Source organism: Dryobates pubescens, chromosome 17, assembly GCF_014839835.1.
Source record: "Dryobates pubescens isolate bDryPub1 chromosome 17, bDryPub1.pri, whole genome shotgun sequence".
In the NCBI taxonomy this organism is placed as follows: domain Eukaryota; kingdom Metazoa; phylum Chordata; class Aves; order Piciformes; family Picidae; genus Dryobates; species Dryobates pubescens.
The window spans coordinates 9,840,175-9,858,539 of NC_071628.1; the positions used below are offsets into that span (position 1 = coordinate 9,840,175).

The following is an 18,365-nucleotide window of genomic DNA, read 5'->3' on the forward strand; positions in this document are numbered from 1 at the left end:
AACCCTGGGAAGAAGTTGTGCTTGATGACAGTGGCTTCTGGGATCTACCACAGTGGGTACTGGTGAAGCAGAGAGGGAAAAAGCTGTGATCCTGTAAACCAGCCCCACCTCCATCATCCTCATGAAGTTCCCCAAGGAACCTCATGAAGGTCACCAAGGCCAAGTGTAGGGTCCTGCACCTGGGGAAGAACAACCCCCAGCACCAGCACAGGTGAGGAGTTGAGCTGCTGGGCAGCATCCTGGAAGTGCTGGTGAACAACAGTCACCATGAGCCAGTAATCTGCCCTTGTGGCCAAGAGGGCAAATGGTCTCCTGGGGTGTATGAAGAGTGTGGCCAGCAGGTCAAGGGAAGTTCTCCTCCCCCTCTACTCTCCCCTAATGAGGCCACAGCTGGAGGACTGGATCCAGTTCTGGGCTCCCTAGTTCCAGACAGACAAGGAACTACTGGAGAGAGTCCAGTGGAGGCTACAAAGATGCTGAAGGGCCTGGAGCATCTCTGTGAGAAGAAGAAAGGCTGAGAGCCCTGGGGCTGTTGAGCCTGGAGAAGAGCAGCCCCAGAGGGGATCTGCTGCTCAAGGCTCAGCAAGAGCTGAAGGGTGGAAGGCAAGAGGCTGGGGCCAGACTCTTGTCAGTGGTGCCCAGGGACAGAACAAGTGGCAGTGAGCACAAACTGGAACCCAGGAGGCTCCATCTGAAGAGGAGGAGAAAGTTCTTTGGTGTGAGGGTGCTGGATCCCTGGAGCAGGCTGCCCAGAGAGGTCGTGGAGTCTCCTTTCTCTGGAGAGCTTCCAACCCCCGCCTGGCCACTGTGATGCTGGGCAAGCTGCTGTGGGTGCCCCTGCTGTAGCAAGGGGAGGTTTTGGACTGAGTAATTCCCAGAGGTCCCTCCCTTCCAACCCCCAGCAGGCTGGGATTCTCCAAGTCCCATCCCACACAGCCAGGCCCTCCCACCCCTTCGGCTAAGCCCAAACCCTTCCCCTTCAGCTCCCCTTCTTCCCCCGGCTTTTCTTCTCCCCCGGCTGAAAGGGAGAACTAAAGCAGTTCATGTTTCTCCTCTCTCCCCAAATAAGCAGCTTTGGCTAACACCGGGGTCTTTCTTCTCAGCCAGTGAAGCTGAAAACCCCTCGCAGCTACCCAAGAATCATGTCAAGCATTTAGAGGCATCGATCCATCCCCACCCCGCCGGCTGGCCCACAGCCAAGCAACTCAACATGATGAGGCTGGGGCTTTTCTGGGGTTTTTTTTTTTATTACCCAGGCAAAAGAAGGGGGAAGGAAAAAAAAAATACAAAAAGGCATGGAAAAGGAAAAAAAAAATAATGAATGACTAACCCTGATTATCCTACAGCATTAAAACCACCCCCAGGGAACACCCCTGGGCTTTAGTTCATCCATCAGGAGCCTTCCCATCTCCGACCCCCACCCCCCTCCCCTCCCTTGCTGAAGAGGCAGGTTAATGATGCCCAATTCTCCTCTCTCTACACACCACCACCACCCCACCCCCCCCTCATTAAATAGCATTTTTCCTTCCCCATCCTCCCCCCCACCCCAGCTCTCAAAAGGGCCATTTGTGGGCTCAGCTCTGCAGCAATTTCCTGCCATCCCCATGGATCAGCCAAGCTTTGTCCTGCCAGTTTGTCCTCAGACAGCAGCATTGTGTGAGCTGAGCCCCCCCATGAAGCTTCTACCACCTCCTTTTTTTTCTTTTCCCCTTCCCAGAATAGCCTTCTCCATCCATGCTCAGCCAGCCAAAACCAAGACCCAGCCCACGGTGGCAGGACCACAGATACAAAGCAGCCACACTGGGTCTCCTAACCCCTTCTCCTCCCCACCCCCAAAATATTATCCACAGCCCTCTCCATCCATGCTCAGCCAGCCAAAACCAAGACCCAGCCCACGGTGGCAGGACCACAGATACAAAGCAGCCACACTGGGTCTCCTAACCCCTTCTCCTCCAACCCCCCCCAAAATACTATCCACAGCCCTCTCCATCCATGCTCAGGCAGCCAAAACCAAGACCCAGCCCACGGTGGCAGGACCACAGATACAAAGCAGCCACACTGGGTCTCCTAACCCCTTCTCCTCCAACCCCCCCAAAATACTATCCACAGCCCTCTCCATCCATGCTCAGGCAGCCAAAACCAAGACCCAGCCCACGGTGGCAGGACCACAGATACAAAGCAGCCACACTGGGTCTCCTAACCCCTTCTCCTCCAACCCCCCCCAAAATACTATCCACAGCCCTCTCCATCCATGTTCAGGCAGCCAAAACCAAGACCCAGCCCGTGGTGGGAGGTGATGGTTGCCCTCCACCAGAGTTATTTAGCTGGTTGGTTAATTGCTTGACCTTCCAGCTCTCACTTAATGCAGCGTTAAGAAGCAACCCCTCCCCCCTCCCTCCAACCCCATCCCCCCAGATTAGATGACCCAAGAGAACAGAGGAGTGATCAGGAATGAAATAGCTTTGCTAATCACCAATGAGGTTAGGAGCTGGGTGGACCTGACTCTGCTCCTTCATGAGGCTCAGTCACTCAGAACCAATGCTCCAAGGTCTGGGGCTATCAGACAGGTTTGAACCCAATCTCCTTGCCCCAGCCAAGGTGCAGGTTGTTTTGCTGCTGCTGCTGTTTTCCCCCCTTGATTGCTGCATTTCTATTGCTTTTTCTTCACTGGAAAGGTTCTCAAAGCCTGGAACAGGCTCCCCAAGGAGGTGGTTGGATCCCCATCCCTGGAGGGCTTTCAAAGACCACAGAGATGTGGTGCTGAGGGCCAGGGTTTAGCACCAGCCTTGGCAGAGTTAAGAGAGTGGGTTGGACTTGATCTTGAAGGTCTTTTCCAACCCAAACAAGTCAAGGATTAAACGAGACCTGCGGCAAAAGGCATCCCTGGAGCTCAGATCCAGGAGCCCTTGGTTTTAAAGAGAGACAAGAGAGGAACCAAAACCCATGAAGCCAGCAGTGCAAAAGGGGGAGGTTAATAGGACTTACTGCACTGGAGTCTCGCTCTGGGAGAGGCAGCCAGCAGCACCAGAGGTGAGGTCACAGCCAAAACAAAGAGAAGGCAGAAAAATACAACAAGTTAGAGTCAGGCCTAGAGCAGACAGACAAACCTAGAAGCTCCTCCTAAGCAAGAGCTCCTGCTTTAACCCACAACCCCTTTGGCTTTGCTGCACAACCCCCATCTCCATCCTGCCATCTCCTGTCTTCTCCTGCCCAGTTCTGTGTGTCAACACAATTAGGTGAAGCAGAGGAAAGATGGAACTGCCCTGGATGGCCTCATCCTGAGGCCCTTGTACCCAATGAGAAGATCCCAAGTGCTCCTTTCCAAGGCCTCATCAGCAGGATGTGGCTTTAGCCATCACATTGCCCCCACAGCAGCCTCCTTTTACCCCCAGGGTCTTCCAACACACAGGAAAATGAAGGTAATTGGATTAATTGCCACCAAGGTTTTCTTTTTCCCCCCTCACTGGTTTTCATGGGGAAGGGAAAACCACCCCAAAAACTACCTGAAGAGCCCCAAGAGCTTCATGGAGCTGTTGGAAAAGTGCCCTGGAAATGGGGTGTGTTGAGGGGAAAGATCTTCATGGGCTCATGAACAACAACCAACACCAAAACCAGTGAGTCTGCAACCAACTCATGCCCTAAGGGGAGGTTTAGAACAGTTTCTCCCCCACTGAGGGGTGTCAAGGCTTGGCCCACGCTGCCCAAGGCAAGGAGGGGTTTCAGAGCCATGGATATGTGGTGACCTGGCAGTGCTGGGTTAATGGTTGGACCCCCAATGACCTTAAAGGCCTCTTCCAACCAAAATGATTCCAAAAATCACCCAGGGGGTCATGTCAAGCTTGGCTCACAGCTGGATGATCCAGCTGCCTTCCAGAGAAGGATGGAAGGATGCTTTGCCATGAAGACATGGCTGAAGCAAAGCCTGTGAGTACTCAAACCCCTCTGAGAGCTCAAGGGGCACACAAACAATTCACCCAAGGGCAATCTGGCCACCTCCTTTCCTGGGGCAATTTTCACTCCCTGCCCTAAATGAGCACAGGAAGGAGCAGTCTGAAGGCAAGCTTCCTCCTGCCACCTCCCAGAGCTTCCCCACCTCCATCCTCCTGAGCTTCTCCCAGGCTCCTCAGGGAACAAGCAAAGCAGGGAAAGCTTTGGAAGCTCTCACTGGGGAAGCCAATGGTTGGACTCAGTGATCAACCAAACTGATTCTGTGACTATCCTGCAACAGTGACATCATCTGCCCTGGCCACCGAGGATGGATTTAGGAGCTTGAGCATCATACACGGGAAAGCTGCGAGCCTAAAAGCACCAACCCAAGCACTCTCCCAAAGGATGGGGGGGTGGGAGCAGTAAAAACAACTGGGCCAGGGCATTTCTAGCATCAGGGCTTCCAGCAATGAGTAGTCCCTGGAGGCACCACCAACCCAACCTCTCTCTCTCACCTCTGTGGTCCAGGTCGTGATGGTTCTTCTCGTCCTTGACAGCGAGGTGTGCCTGGCTCCCCAGGGCTCCCAGAGCCAGCAGCCCTGAGCTGCTGCCAGTGACTGGTGGGATGCCTGGTGGCTGGAGACCAGAGGGATGTGGTGGCAGCTGGACTGGGGGCCCATGAGCAGCATGGGAGAGGTGCTGGGCCTGGAGCTGCTGCTGCTGCAATAAAAGGACCAATAAGCCAAGAAGGAGCGCACAGCAAGTCATCAAGAGCAGTGACAGCAAGGGTCACACAGCTAGTGCCACCACCAGCAAGGAGATGCCCTGCTCTGCTGCCTGGAAGGAGAAGCCCCATTAGCAGAAGCCCCATCAGCAGGAGGGCTAGAAGGTGCTCCATGCACCCATCAGATGATGCCCACCCTGGCCTGGTGGCACGAGGGCGGGCATGGCACACACAGAGCCCCCCACCAGAGCAGAAGGCCATTCTGAACAGGTCAACAGCATCATTGGAGGCTTTTGAGGTTATCCTTCACCCAAAGCAATTCAACATCATCACTGCAGACTTGGCTTTTCAGGAGAGAGTAAGTCAAAAACACACCCAGAAGGAAACCCACCCAGGACACTGCAAAGCGGCTCTGGGCTGGAGCACCAGCTGCTGCACAAGACCACAGAGCATCCAGGACCTCCTCAGGCCACCTCAGTTAGGGAAAACTTGACTTCTTTGCCCCAGACCAGCTCTGAGGAGCTCCATGGGGAGAAGAAAGCCACCCCACCTCACTCCCATCCTGTCACCCTGTCCCCTCCAGCATCAGAGTCACAGAATGGTTTGGGCTTGCAAGAACCTTAGAGATCATCCAGCTCCAACCCCCCTGCCACGGGCAGGGACACCTTCCACCAGACCAGCTTGCTCAGAAGCCTCATCCAACCTGGCCTTGAACATCTCCAGGGGAGGAGCCATGGGTGCTGGGCATCACCACCAACAGCCCCCAGCCCCCACATGGGTGGCTGCAGGCTGGGTAGGAGGGTGCAGGGACCCATGGCTGGTCTCCAGCTCTCCGTGGCTTTGGGGAAGTGGGAGCTACAGCCCTCCCAGGGCACTGCCAGCTTGTTTTGAGACTGGAAAAGCTGAACTACAGCTTGGGGGTGGAGAAAGGAAAGCCCAAACACCTCCCTGTGTTTCCATTTCAGACACAAACTGGCAAAGAAGCTGAATTCCCAGTTCCTTTTGGTCTGTCCTGGGTGGTGGCACTTCCAAGAGCCCCAGCCCACTGTTCCTGAGGCTCCTTCGTGCCAAGGACACCAACAATGCAGCCAGAAGGGTCTCAGAGATTGGTGCTCACCTTCCCAATCCTCCTACCTGCACCCACAGCCACCTCCAGCAGCACCCAATTAGCTGCTCTTGGCCAACTGGCCTCCTCCAGCAGGGATTTGTGCTGGAGGGGGACATCTGAGCTGCAGCAGAGCTCCCCACACCACCTCCAGCTCAGCTTGGACCAGGTCTTCCTCCACCCTGATGCCACCAACACGGCACAAGTGGTCACCAGAAAGATGACCACCAGCCAGGCTCCTGTGGCATGGTGATGGGACACCACCACCAACCCACACCCCTGCATCCCCATGCCATCCATGCATCCCCAAAGCCACCAAGGGTCCTTTCCTGCCAGGTTCAGAGGGGCAGAGCTGCTGCTAGGCCACCAGGGCACCAGTGCCACCTGCCAGTATGAGGGATCCAAAACTTCCAGCACTCCCAAAGAACTACCCAGCACATCTCCCCCAGCTCTGCAAGGAGAACCACCTGGATATCCCCAAGGCACAGCACTTGGGGAGACCCCAGCTCACCCCCAAGAGAGGTGAGGGGGTGGACAGCCCAGCACAGCCCAACCAGGCAGCACCAGTTGCTGCTCCACAGCTCCCAAAACACACCGGGAAAGCAGGAGATAATAAATGGGGCCCAACAGAGGGGTCCTGCCTTCAGCTTCACACAGGGCACATCTCAACCCCATCAAGCAGCACTAAAGAGTTTTCTCCCCACCTCCCAGCGAGACCAGTGCCCACCATGTGCCACCAGACCTCCACATGCCCCATGGTGCAGCCATCAGCTCTGCTGCAAGGCTCTGCAGGCAGACCCACAGCTCCAGCAAGGCTGAGGGCACCTTGAGAACAACCCTTGGGGCACCCTACACATCCCTTGCAGCCTTCACATCCCCTCTGGTGCATCCTGCACCCCTCTGCCACCTTGCAAGCACCCCTGGCACCCTACACATCCCTTGCAGCCTTCACATCCCCTCTGGTGCATCCTGCACCCCTCTGCCACCTTGCAAGCACCCCTGGCACCCTACACATCCCTTGCAGCCTTCACATCCCCTCTGGTGCATCCTGCACCCCTCTGCCACCTTGCAAACACCCCTGGCACCCTACACATCCCTTGCAGCCTTCACATCCCCTCTGGTGCATCCTGCACCCCTCTGCCACCTTGCAAGCACCCCTGACACCCTACACAGCCCTTGGTGCACTCTGCACCCCCCTAGCACCCTACAAATAACCCCCAGAAGCCAGCTGCAGGAGCCAGGAGGCAGCTTCTGGGGACACCCCCACACTCAGGTCACTTCTTCAGGTGAAGCCCAAGTTCCCCCCCACTTCCAGGACCTATTTTTAGGGGGTGACAGGAAGGGATGCCTTGCTGCCACATGCTGCCAAGCACAGCAGGACCCAGCAGCCTCTTGGGTTGGTGTCCCAAACCCAGCTTTGGGTTCAGGGGAAGAGGGAAATTCCACCCCCACCAAGCTCAGGGCTGGGAGGCAGGAGCTGCAGATGCAAGGCTCCATGGTGTGGAGCTGCAGGCTCTTCTGGGCAGCACTGGCAGAAGCCACCTGGAGAAGACAATTAGAGCTTCTGCAGTGCAGAAATCACCCTGTCCTCAGAAGGAAGAGCTCCTTGGTTTCTGCTGGATTGTCCCATCCACAGGGCAGAGGGAAGGAAGCATCCTCAGCACCTCCAGCTGCGGAGGAGATGTCTTCAAATCATGAGACGTAAGGCAGCAGGAGAAGGAGAGCTTGCTGAGAGCTCCAGGAGGGCAGTTCTCAGCCCCATGGAGTGGTCCCAAGGTCCATGAGGTGGCCTCAAGAGCCAGGGGCTGCTCCCAAGCGGCAAAGGGCTCTGCCAGGCGGTGCCAGCATGGTGCTGATGCATCCCTCCAGAACGCTGAGCGTGGCCTCTGCTTCCTCCCCAGGCATCAAAACAAAACCCCCACAAAACTCAATCCCTCCAACAGCAAAGCAGCAGGAATGAAGCCTTGGCTCTTGCAGAAATCCAGGAGGCTCCTCACAGGCCCCAACCTCACGAGACTTCCACCCATTTAAGCGAGGAGGAGGACTGACCACCACCACAGCTCCCTGGAGAACATCCCCTGACGGCTCTTCCCAAGCGTGGTGCACTCCTTTTCCTGCAAGCTTTCCAGCAGTGCCCATCTCCACAGGGCTGGAATAGGCCAAGATCCAACATTTTACCCTCAATAAGCTCCAACTTCCGTGGTGGGCAGAAACATCTCCACCGAAATGCTCCTCCCCGAGGCGACGAACCCGCAGCAGCAGCAGCCTCCAAAGGAGGACGTGGTCTCACAGGCACCCCTGGTCCAGGCAGCAACACTCCAGCCTGCTGATGTTAATGGGGGAGGTCACAGCCTTGGCCATGACCCCAGAAGACAACATAGCTCCACCACAAGCAGCTGCAGGAGACAGGAAAGGTCCCCACCGGAGCAGAAAATTGTTGGCTTCCTCTTTCCTTCGAAGCTGCCAGTAAATACATCCACCCAAGGGGGCTGGTCCCACAGGGGCTGATCCCCTGCCCCTGCAGCACCCCCCTCAGCTCCAGGGCAGGGCTTGGAAAGCAACATCCAGACACAACATTCCACTGTGGCAAGGTTTCCAGGTGGTTGTCTCCTCTTTGGCAGGCAGGAACCCAGGAGCAGAATCCGTTCGGAACGTCTCCTCGCCGCGTAACTCTGAGCTGAAGCCTCACCCCTCCTTGCCCAGCTGCCCACAGCTCCATGGGGTAGTGAAGATCCAACCTCAGGGCTGCAGAACTCTATCCAGACACTGCTGAGAGGAGCCCCATGTCCCAGTCAGGACATTGCCAGGAGAAGGAGATGACAAGCCGACGGTCCCATCGCACATCGCCGCTGTGGGCAACAGCGCTGGAAGGTTCCCAGGCTCCACTCTTGGCTCCCTGTAGACATCTCCACCATCCTTCCCAGCTGCAGCAATCCAAGGAGGGGTGTGTGTGTCGGGGGGTTGATGCTCACCCATCCTGCACAGAGCTCAGGAATCACATCCTGGAAGCTCCATGGAAGGGGATAAAAATCCAGCTGGGACTCCGTGGACGCAGCGATGCTGCTGGCTTGGTATCTTCTCCGCTGGCAAACCCACCTCCCCCCCCACAACCCTTGAGCCCTACCCCCAAAAAGGGGGGATTCAAAAAGAAACAAACATCATGTTGGGGGAGAAGAGGCTGCAGGACCTCTATGGCCACCTGCACCACTCAAAAAATCCACCCCTGCAATCCCCCCCACCCCCCCAACCTCAGCTGATGGCAGGGACAAGATGGGGTGCTCGAGTTGAAGCAGGTTGGTGGTCCTTGGGAAGACTTGGACTGGTCTACCAGGATCAGAGGCTCTCCCACCATCTCCCCAGCATGCCTGAGCTGAAGGACAAGCTCAGAGCTGCTCAGGATGCTGCACTGGGGCTTCTCTTGTGCTGGCAGGACCCCAAACTGGACCGAGTTCCCTGCACAGCCCAAAACATCAGCCCGGAGCTGGATGGTCCTGCTGGAGCAGAGCAGCTGCAGCCTTGGGGTACTGCTGGTGTCTGTTCAGTCAGGGGGGTTGGGGATTGGGTCCAGTTCTGAGCTCCCCAGGTCAAGAGAAAAAAAACAAGGTGCTACTGGAGAGAGTCCAGCAGAGGCTGGGAAGGTGCTGAGGGGCCAGGAGCATCTCTGTGAGGGGGAAAGGCTGAGAGCCCTGGGGCTGTTGAGCCTGGAGAAGAGCAGCCCCAGAGGGGATCTGCTCAGTGCTCAGCAAGAGCTAAAGGGTGAGGGGGAAGAGGATGGGGCTGGGGTCTTGTCAGTGGTGCCCAGTGACAGGACAAGGGGCAATGGGCACAAACTGGCATTCAGGAGGTTCCACCTGAACAGCAGGAGAAGCTTGTTTGGTGTGAGGGTGCTGGAGCCCTGGAGCAGGCTGCCCAGAGAGGTTGTGGAGTCTCCTCTGGAGAGCCTCCAACCCCCCCTGGCCCTTGTGATGCTGGGCAGGCTGCTGTGGCTGCCCTGCTTTGGCAGGGGGGTTGGACTCAATCTCCATCATTCTATGATTCCAAGGTGCAGTGGGGCCATCAGCATCACCCAGCCTCCATGCCTGGTTGGAGATGGCCTCAAGCTGCACCAGGGGAGGTTTAGGATAGATAGTAGGAAACATTTCTTCACCAAAAGGGTCACTGGGCAAGAGCCCAGGCTGCCCAGGCAGGTGGTGGAGTCACTATCCCTGGAGGTGTTTAAAAGATGTTTGGTGAGGAGCTTAGGGAGAAGGTCTGTGACTTGTGTACAGGGAGCTGTTAGGTTATGGCTGAACTCAATAAATCACAGATTCATAGAATGGTTTGGGTTGGAAGGGACTTGAAAGACCATCCAGTCCCAACCCCCAGGCCCCAGGTTGCTTAAGGCTTCATCCAACCTGGCCTTGAACACTCCCAGGGAGGAGGCATCTCCCTCTCCTCTCCCTCTTCTTCACAGAGAGAGTTGTTAGCCATTGGGATGTGCTGCCCAGGAAGGTGGTGGAGTCTCCCCATCCCTGGAGGTGTTCAAGAGGGGAGTGGATGTGGCCCTTGGTGCCATGGTTTAGCAGTCACGAGGTGTTGGGTGACAGGTTGGACTCAATGATCTCTGACGTATCTTCCAACCTCGGTGATTCTGTGTCCCAGTGCCTCACCACCCTCACTGGAAAGACCTTAATGACCTAAAGGTCTTAATGATCTTAAGGATCTCTTCCAACCAGGCCCTTCCATGCTCTCTGAGCAGACATGGGAGATGTTTTCCTCTGGGGATGCCTCCGTTACGTGCCAGGCAAATACGGATGGGGAGGGAGAGGAGATGAAGGAGGATACGAAGGAGGTTCCAAGGGAGTGGGGGGAAGGCTGGCAAGGAGATATCTGGTATGCAGAGTGGTTTTAATTGGATTATGTCCATCATGCTTCATGCCTTTGTTCACAGATTTAATGGTTCACCACTTAAGTTCACCACTGGCGTTAAATTTAGTAAAGTAGTCTAATCATTTCCAGAGCTCTGACCAAATCAAGGGCTCAATTTCACACAAGCCTGAGGAGACAATGACCTAGATGCATAAAATTAACACTTCTTGACCTCAAAAAGAGGCAAGGAACCAACAACAAAAAAAACCCACCCAGAAAAACCACCCCAAAAAAAAACCCAACCCCATGGAAGGGTTTAAAGAATCAGTGTGGGGCTTAGGGGCCATGGGTTGGGTTGGGTTGGCAGCACCTGCACGTGGAGGCACGGTGTGGTGGACAAACAGTGGCCTTGCCTGGCTTGGGAGGGATGGCAGGGGACAGCAAAGCCACTCAGAACACCCCTGTTGGTGGCTTGTCACTGTGGGACAGGTAGGGGTCTCAGAGTGCTGGTTGAGTCCACTTGAGAGGAAGCAAAACCATCAGCCCTACGTGAGCAAACCCCCAAACAGGAGAAGTTTGCCTGGTGGAACAAACCAACCCCAAATCTCCCTTGGTTTTGTGTCTTGGGGGTGCACCAGGCACCCAAGGGCATGGACCCACTGCCCACACCAGCTCAGAATCCTCAGCAGAGCATCTCAAAGGCATCAGTGCATCCCAAAGACAAGCTCCACCCACTGAAGAGCAGGGCATCACTTGCCACCCTCCTGCCACTCTGGGTCCATCCTTGGATGCGATGCCAAAATGCTCCCCTGCTGCCAGCCCCACCCCAGGGTTCCCCCAGCTCAGCTCCTATCCCCTGCCCTCCTGGAAGCCCACCAGATAGCATGATCAGCCCTAGCTGAGTAACCCCCAAACACAAACAGGAGAAGTCCTGCCTGATGGAACCTGAAAAAGACCCCCAAATCTCTCTTGGGTTTGTGTCTTGGGGGTGCACCAGGCACCCAAGAGCATGGCCCCACTGCCCACACCAGCTCAGCATCCTCAGCAGAGCATCTCAAAGGCATCAGTGCATCCCAAGGACATCAACACATCCCAGAGACAAGCTCCACCCATCAAAGAGCAGGGCTTGCCACCCTCCTGCCACTCTGGGTCCATCCTTGGATGCGATGCCAAAATGCTCCCCTGCTGCCAACCCCACCCCAGAGCTCCCCCAGCTCATGCTGTCTGATGGGCTTGCAGAAGATAGGAGCTGATCAGCCCTACCTGAGCAACCCCCAAACACAAACAGGAGAAGTCCTGCCTTGATGGAACAAAAAACCCACCCCAAATCCCCCATGGTTTCACGTCTTGGGGGCGCACCAGGCACCCAAGGGCACGGCCCCACCGCCCAGCTCAGCATCCTCGGCACAGCACCTCAAAGGCATCAGCGCATCCCAGAGGCAAGCTCTACCCATCCTCATCTCCCAGCAGAGCCCAGGGCCCCACTTGCCACCCTCTTGGGCCCATCCCTTGACGCCGTGCCAAGCTGCTCCCTGCTGCCAACCCCACCCCAGAGCTCCCCCAGCTCAGCTCCCATCTCCTGGAAGCTCGGCAGGCAGAGCGATTAAACGCCTGGCTGCTTGATGATGGGACCGGGCTCACTCTGAGCCCAGGAAGCAATTACCTTGAAAATGGGGGTCATGGGCCCTGCTCGTTACCTTAATTGAATTCCAATATCTGCCTCCAGCTGCTCCTGCCTGCCACTTCAAGCTGCTCATCAAAGCCAAGCACCTCGTTGGGCTCCGCCACAAAGTCTGCCTCCCGAGGCTGCTGGGAAGGGCTGAGGGGCAGGCAGCAGAGCTGGGAGACACTTCACTACCCCCAGGACAGACCCACCAAGACATGCTCCCATGGCTGCATTTCAGCTGCAGGCAGCAGAGCTGCAGACACTTCACTACCCCCAGGACAGACCCACCAAGACATGCTCCCATGGCTGCATTTCAGCTGCAGGCAGCAGAGCTGGGAGACACTTCACTACCCCCAGGACAGACCCACCAAGACATGCTCCCATGGCTGCATTTGAGGTGCAGGCAGCAGAGCTGCAGACACTTCACCACCCCCAGGACAGACCCACCAAGACATGCTCCCATGGCTGCATTTCAGCTGCAGGCAGCAGAGCTGGGAGACACTTCACTACCCCCAGGACAGACCCACCAAGACATGCTCCCATGGCTGCATTTGAGCTGCAGGCAGCAGAGCTGCAGACACTTCACTACCTGCCACCCCTAGGACAGACCCATGGCTGCATTTGAGGAGAGACTCCTCACTGGTCTCTACAGCTCCCTCAAATGGGCTTGGAGCCAGGTGGGGGTTGGTCTCTTCTCCCCAGGAACAAGCAATGGCACAAGAGGAAACTGCTTCAAGTTACCCCAGGAGAGCCTGAGGCTGCACAGGAGGAGCAATTTCTTCCCCAAGTGCATTGTCAAGACCTGAGACAGGATGCCCAGGGAGGTGGTAGAGTCAGCATCCCTGGAGATGTTTAAAAGCCACATGGCTGTGGTGCTGAGGTGTGTGGTGAGGTGGTGAGCTCTAGGTGAGAGGCTGGACTTGATGATCTCAAGAGGTCTCTTCCAGCCTCAACAGTTCTATGACTCCTCCTCTAAAGCCACCACCACACAAATCCCACCAGGAGGCCTGAGGGTTGGGCTCAATGATCTTAAGAGGTCTTTTCCAACCCCAACAGTTCTGTGATTCTATGAGGGGATGCAGCTGGCTCCGTGGATTTCCTCAGCCCCTCCACTTCCACTTAGTGCCACCCCTACAACCAGGAGAGGGAAGCTAAAAGCAAGTGAAGAGCAGAGAATCACAAAGATCCTTGAGGAAGAAGTGCAAAGAGTTACTCAAAACCCACTAAAAAAACCACCCCAAACATCAGCATGGGAAACACCAAACCCCAGAGGAGCTCCAGGGCCACCTCCTTCAGGACACTGTTCGGGGATGCTGATAGCCCAGGGCTGAGGCAGCCTCACCACAGAGGAGGGATGTTGCAGGAGTGAGGTCAGTACAGCAAGTCAAAAAACACAAAGAAATCCTTCCCCCCCCACCCCAAAATAAAAGAAAACCCCCAAAAGAAATGGTGCAACCTTAACAACCAAACCCCCCCCTACCCTCCCAAGACCTGTGAAAGAGGAAGAGGAAGAACCCAGTAAGACAGGAGTGGGTAAAGTCAATGCATGGAACAACAACTCTGGCAAGTCTACAGCACATTTCACATCAACAGCACACACAGAGACATGCCTGGGCTCAGGGGGCTCTGGTTGGGGGGTGGGGGAAGGTGGGGAGCTGGTGGGCATGTGGATCACCCCTCCCCTCCCCTCCTCTCCCTCCCCCAACCACTCCTCAGTGTGATGGAGAGCAGAGGTTTGCAGACAGAGAGCACGAGATCTGCACATTCATTGAATGGGTTGGGCTGGAAGGGAACCTGAAGATCATCTAATTCCAACCTCCCCCCACCCCTGCCTTGCCACGGGCAGGAACACCTTCCACTAGAGCAGGGGTGCTCAAAGCCTCATCCAGCCTGGCCTTGAACACCTCCAGGGAGGGGGCCACCAACCAATTTAACTGGGGGAAGCTGCTGGGGGGGCTGCCACCCATCGCCTCCTTCACTGCTGGCGTAGGGGGAAGTATTTGGGCGGTGAGGGTGGTTCTGGTGGGCTTTTGGTGTGGGGGAGGGAGTTGTGAGCCATCCCCTCAACCCCTCCTGAGCCCAAGATTGTCTCTGGTCATGGTAAATGATAGGAATAAAAGGGGTATACACACGGTGAGAGGCAGATTGGGAAGTCCACGTACCCCGATGATAGCATTCAACTCCGTCATTGTCACTTGCTTGGCACGCTCAACAGCTTGTGCCACTTGCTGTTGGTGCTGTGGGGACAGAGGGGCAACAGGCAGCTCAGAGGTGGGCATGGGGATATCAAGCTGAGCCCTAACTCCCCCTCCTCACCCCCCTCCAGAGCTGGTGGTCCCTTAGTTGTGATCTATCTTTTGCCCTCGGGACTACAAACCCAGCTGCATCTCCCTGCTCCTTGGAGCTCCAGCAGCCCTTTTTGCTCCCCAGCTTCCAGCACAGCCCCTTATAGCATCCCAGACTGGTTTGGGTGGGAAGGAACCTTGAGAGGTCATCCAATCCACTCCCCCTGCAGTCAGCAGAGATATAGAACCATAGAATGGTTTGGGTTGGAAAGGACCTTAAAGATCATCTAGTTCCAGTCCATCTGCCATGGGCAGGGTCAGCTTCCACTGGACCAGGTTGCTCAAGGCCCTGTCCAACCCAGCCTTGAACAGCTCCCCAGCATTTGCTGCTAGAGCAGGTTGCTCAAAGCCTCACCCAACCATGGCCAAAACCCTTGTGGGGTCCAGTTCTCCCCACTCCAAGGGTGTTGCAAAACACACTCATGAGATCTGAGCCTCATCTATCATAGGGCATCCCAAAGCAACCTCACATCCCCCAAAGGTTGGCTTGGCAGGAGCAGGGAACCTCTGGGAGCCCCCCAGGAGAAGCAGCATCTTCCATCCTTACCTCTTGTGACAGAAAAGGCATGATCTGGGCTAAAATGGTATTCAGTCTTTTAGCAATTTCTGTCTGAAAGAAAAGAGGAAGAAGAAAAAGCAACAGTCAGCACCCAGCAACCTCCCAGGGTCTGCAGGGGGCTTCCCAGCAGCAGCAGCACCATATCCCCATCCATCCATCCATCCCCCCCACCTCCATCCCTATCCCATCAGCTGCTGCTGCTCCCTGACAGAGGCTGGATCATGTCAGACCAGTTTAGTGTCTTCATGTGGCAGCCACCCCCAGCAAGCCCCAGCAGCTCAGCCACAAACCACCAACGGCAAGCTGTGGTTTCCACAGCATCTCCATGAGCTGGGAAGAGCAGCTTCCTCCAGTGACAACCCCAGCACATGGAACCCCAAAGTGCTTTGGGTGGGAAGGGACCTTGCAAGCTCATCCACTCCAACCCCCTGCAGTCAGCTGGGACAGCTGCAACCGGAGCAGGTTGCTCGGAGCCCCAAACCCGACCCGCAGTGGTTCCAAGGATGGGACATGTCCCACCTCTGAGCAACCTGAGGGTCTCACCACCCTCAGGGTCACAAGTGTCTTCTAACCTGAATCTCCCTCTTTTAAAGCCATCACTGCTCATCTTGTCACCAAACTCCCTGATGAGAAGTCTCTTCCCCGCCACTGAAGTGTCACCAGGTGCTCTCCCTGGAGCCTTCTCTTCTCCAGGCTGAACAGCCCCAACTCTCTCAGCCTGGCCTCACAGCAGAGGGCTTCCAGCCCTCCCAGCATTGCTGTGGCCTCCTCTGGCCCTGCTCCAACAGGTCCCTGTGTGCTGAGGACTCCAGAGCTGGCCCCAGCCCTGCAGGTGGGGTCTCAGCAGAGGGGTAGAATTCCCTTCCTCCCTCCCTCTGCTGCCCACACTGCTGGGGATCAGCCCAGGACATGGCTGGGAGCACTCAGTGACAACTCATCTCCAGCTCTGCACCCCCAAGTCCTTCTTCTCTCCATCCCTTCACCCACAGCCTGTGTTGATACCAGGAGCTTGCCTGAGCCATGCAAAGAGCAAACCTCCTGGCATGGGATGAGCCAACAGCCTGGTACCAGGAGGTTCCATCCTACCCCACACCCCGACCCCCAGACGGCACAAGTGGAGCCGCTGGGATCCCAGGAGTTAAGTTCAGCTGCTCCCAGCCTGGACAGCTGTGAAAACATCTCTTTGGTCCAACTCAAACACAGCCATGAGGATTCAGAGCCACAACAATGGCCAGAGCTGAGCCCTGGCAGGGAATCAAACACCCAGCAAATTCCTTCCGCCAGCCCCAGCGGCTCCTTATCAATAACACAAGCGATTAACCAGGTCCTGCTCCAGCTTCTCCATCAGCTAGGTGCCTCCTCCCCTGATGGCCAGCAGATGGTTTCCCACTCAGAGCCTTCCTTATGTTCCTCTCAGCATCCATCCACTCAACCCCAAGGATTCACTGCTCAAGGAATCCCCAACCCCAGCCCAAGGATCCTCGCTGCTCAGCCCAAAGCAGCCCTGCAGCAGCTCTGATGTTGGATCCCAGCCCCAGTGCAGGTAGAGAGACTCCACAAGAAGCTCTCAGCTCCATCTGCTCTTATATACTCCAAGAAGAAATACCTAAATATCACAGTTTGGAGGGGGGGGGAAAAGCACCCAAGAGACTCTGAGGAGCTGGACAGTGGGGCTGGGGCACACTGGTGTTACTACAAGACAAGCTCAACAAGCACAACCAACATGCTCCAAGATGACCACAAGCAAGATGATGCTTGGAGAAGCTCAATCACCCCCCAGTCTAGACTCACCCCCACAAAGGCAACCACCCTCCAGAAAGCCCAAATCCCCCAACACTCAGGGACCTGCTGCAAGGGGTCCTGCAAGCCACCCACTTGCTGCTCCTGCAGCACCTTCACAGGAGCATCACCAAAGTGATGGGGACATTACACAGCAAGAGGGACATTCCTGGCCATCATCTTTACAGAAAGCATCCCAGTGATCCCAGTATCCCAAAACTTCTCTCTTCCAGGAGACAGAAGACATGCTGAGCAGGGGGGGTGGTGCTGAGTCCAGACAGAGGCATCTGGAAGTGATGAACAGTTTGGACTCAGGCTCCTCAGCTACAGCTAGATGAGTGCTGTGGCCACCAGGATCATCATGGACCCAACAGGCAGGGCCAGACCATCATGGACCCAAAGTAAAGGTGTGGGATGGATCACCCACATCTCCAAGGGTGCAGGCCTGGATCATCATGGACATGAAAGTCAGGATGGGAGGCTGGATCATCATGGATCCAACAGTGAGGATGCAGGGTTGGATCATCATGGACCTGCAAGCGAGGTTGTGGAGCTGGATCATCCTGGACTGGACAGAGCAGGTGAGAGATTGGATCATCAGGGACCTAAAAAGCAAGGATGAAGGATGGATCATCCTAGACCTGATGGTTAGGATGCAGGATTGGATCATCATGGACCTAAAAAGCAAGGATGAAGGATGGATCATCCTGGACCCGATGGTTCAGATGCAGGGTTGGATCATCCTGGACCTGATGGTGAGGATGCAGGGTTGGATCATCCTGAACCTGATGGTGAGGATGCAGGGTTGGATCATCCTGGACCCATGGTGAAAAGGTGAAAAATGGATCCTCACAGATCTGACAGCAAGGCTGTGGAATGGATCATCCTGGATCCAAAAGTGAGGATGCCAGGCTGGGTCATCACCAACCTGACAGCAGTGGTGGGAGGCTGGATCGTGATGGATCCAAAAGCAAGGGTGAGAAGCCAGGTCATCAGAGACCCCAAAAGAGAGGATGCAGAAAGGATCACCACAGATCCAGCAGTGAGGATGAGGGAGCTGGATCATCACCAAGCCAAGGGCAAGGGTGCAGGGCTGGATCATCCTAGACCAAAGGAGGAGGACGGGAGATGGAGCATCCCAGGCCCAGCAGTGGGGATTCCAGGCACGGAAGCACTGACTGGGCTCTAGATAAGCAGCAGCTCCATTAAAGATTTATTCCTTCAGATGGATTTGGTTGGAGATTAGAAGGTACTTCTTGACTGAAAGGGCTCTCTCCAAGACTGGAACAGGCTGCCCAGGGAGGTGGTTGAATCCCCATTCCTGGTGGTGTTTGAAAGAGGCAGAGATGTGGTGCTGAGGGACATGGTGTAGCACCAGCCTTGGCAGAGTGAGGCAATGTTTGGACTGGCTG

The 18,365-nt window shown here is 55.9% G+C and overlaps 1 protein-coding gene across 5 annotated transcripts in view; it reads right to left on the reverse strand.

The window, feature by feature from the left end:
• TLE3 (TLE family member 3, transcriptional corepressor) overlaps nucleotides 1-18,365 on the reverse strand; it is a 41,240-nt gene that overhangs the window by 9,676 nt on the left and 13,199 nt on the right. For 2 of the 5 annotated variants that reach the window (XM_054168803.1, XM_054168799.1), the window contains exons 5-8: nucleotides 15,163-15,225; nucleotides 14,403-14,507; nucleotides 4,443-4,647; nucleotides 2,986-3,002 (exon numbers count right to left, since the gene is read on the reverse strand). In XM_054168803.1, the coding sequence (XP_054024778.1) occupies nucleotides 2,986-3,002; nucleotides 4,443-4,647; nucleotides 14,403-14,507; nucleotides 15,163-15,225 (390 nt within the window). The remainder of the gene's footprint in view (nucleotides 1-2,985; nucleotides 3,003-4,442; nucleotides 4,648-14,402; nucleotides 14,508-15,162; nucleotides 15,226-18,365) is intronic. The other 3 variants (XM_054168802.1, XM_054168801.1, XM_054168800.1) reach the window with 3 other exon arrangements.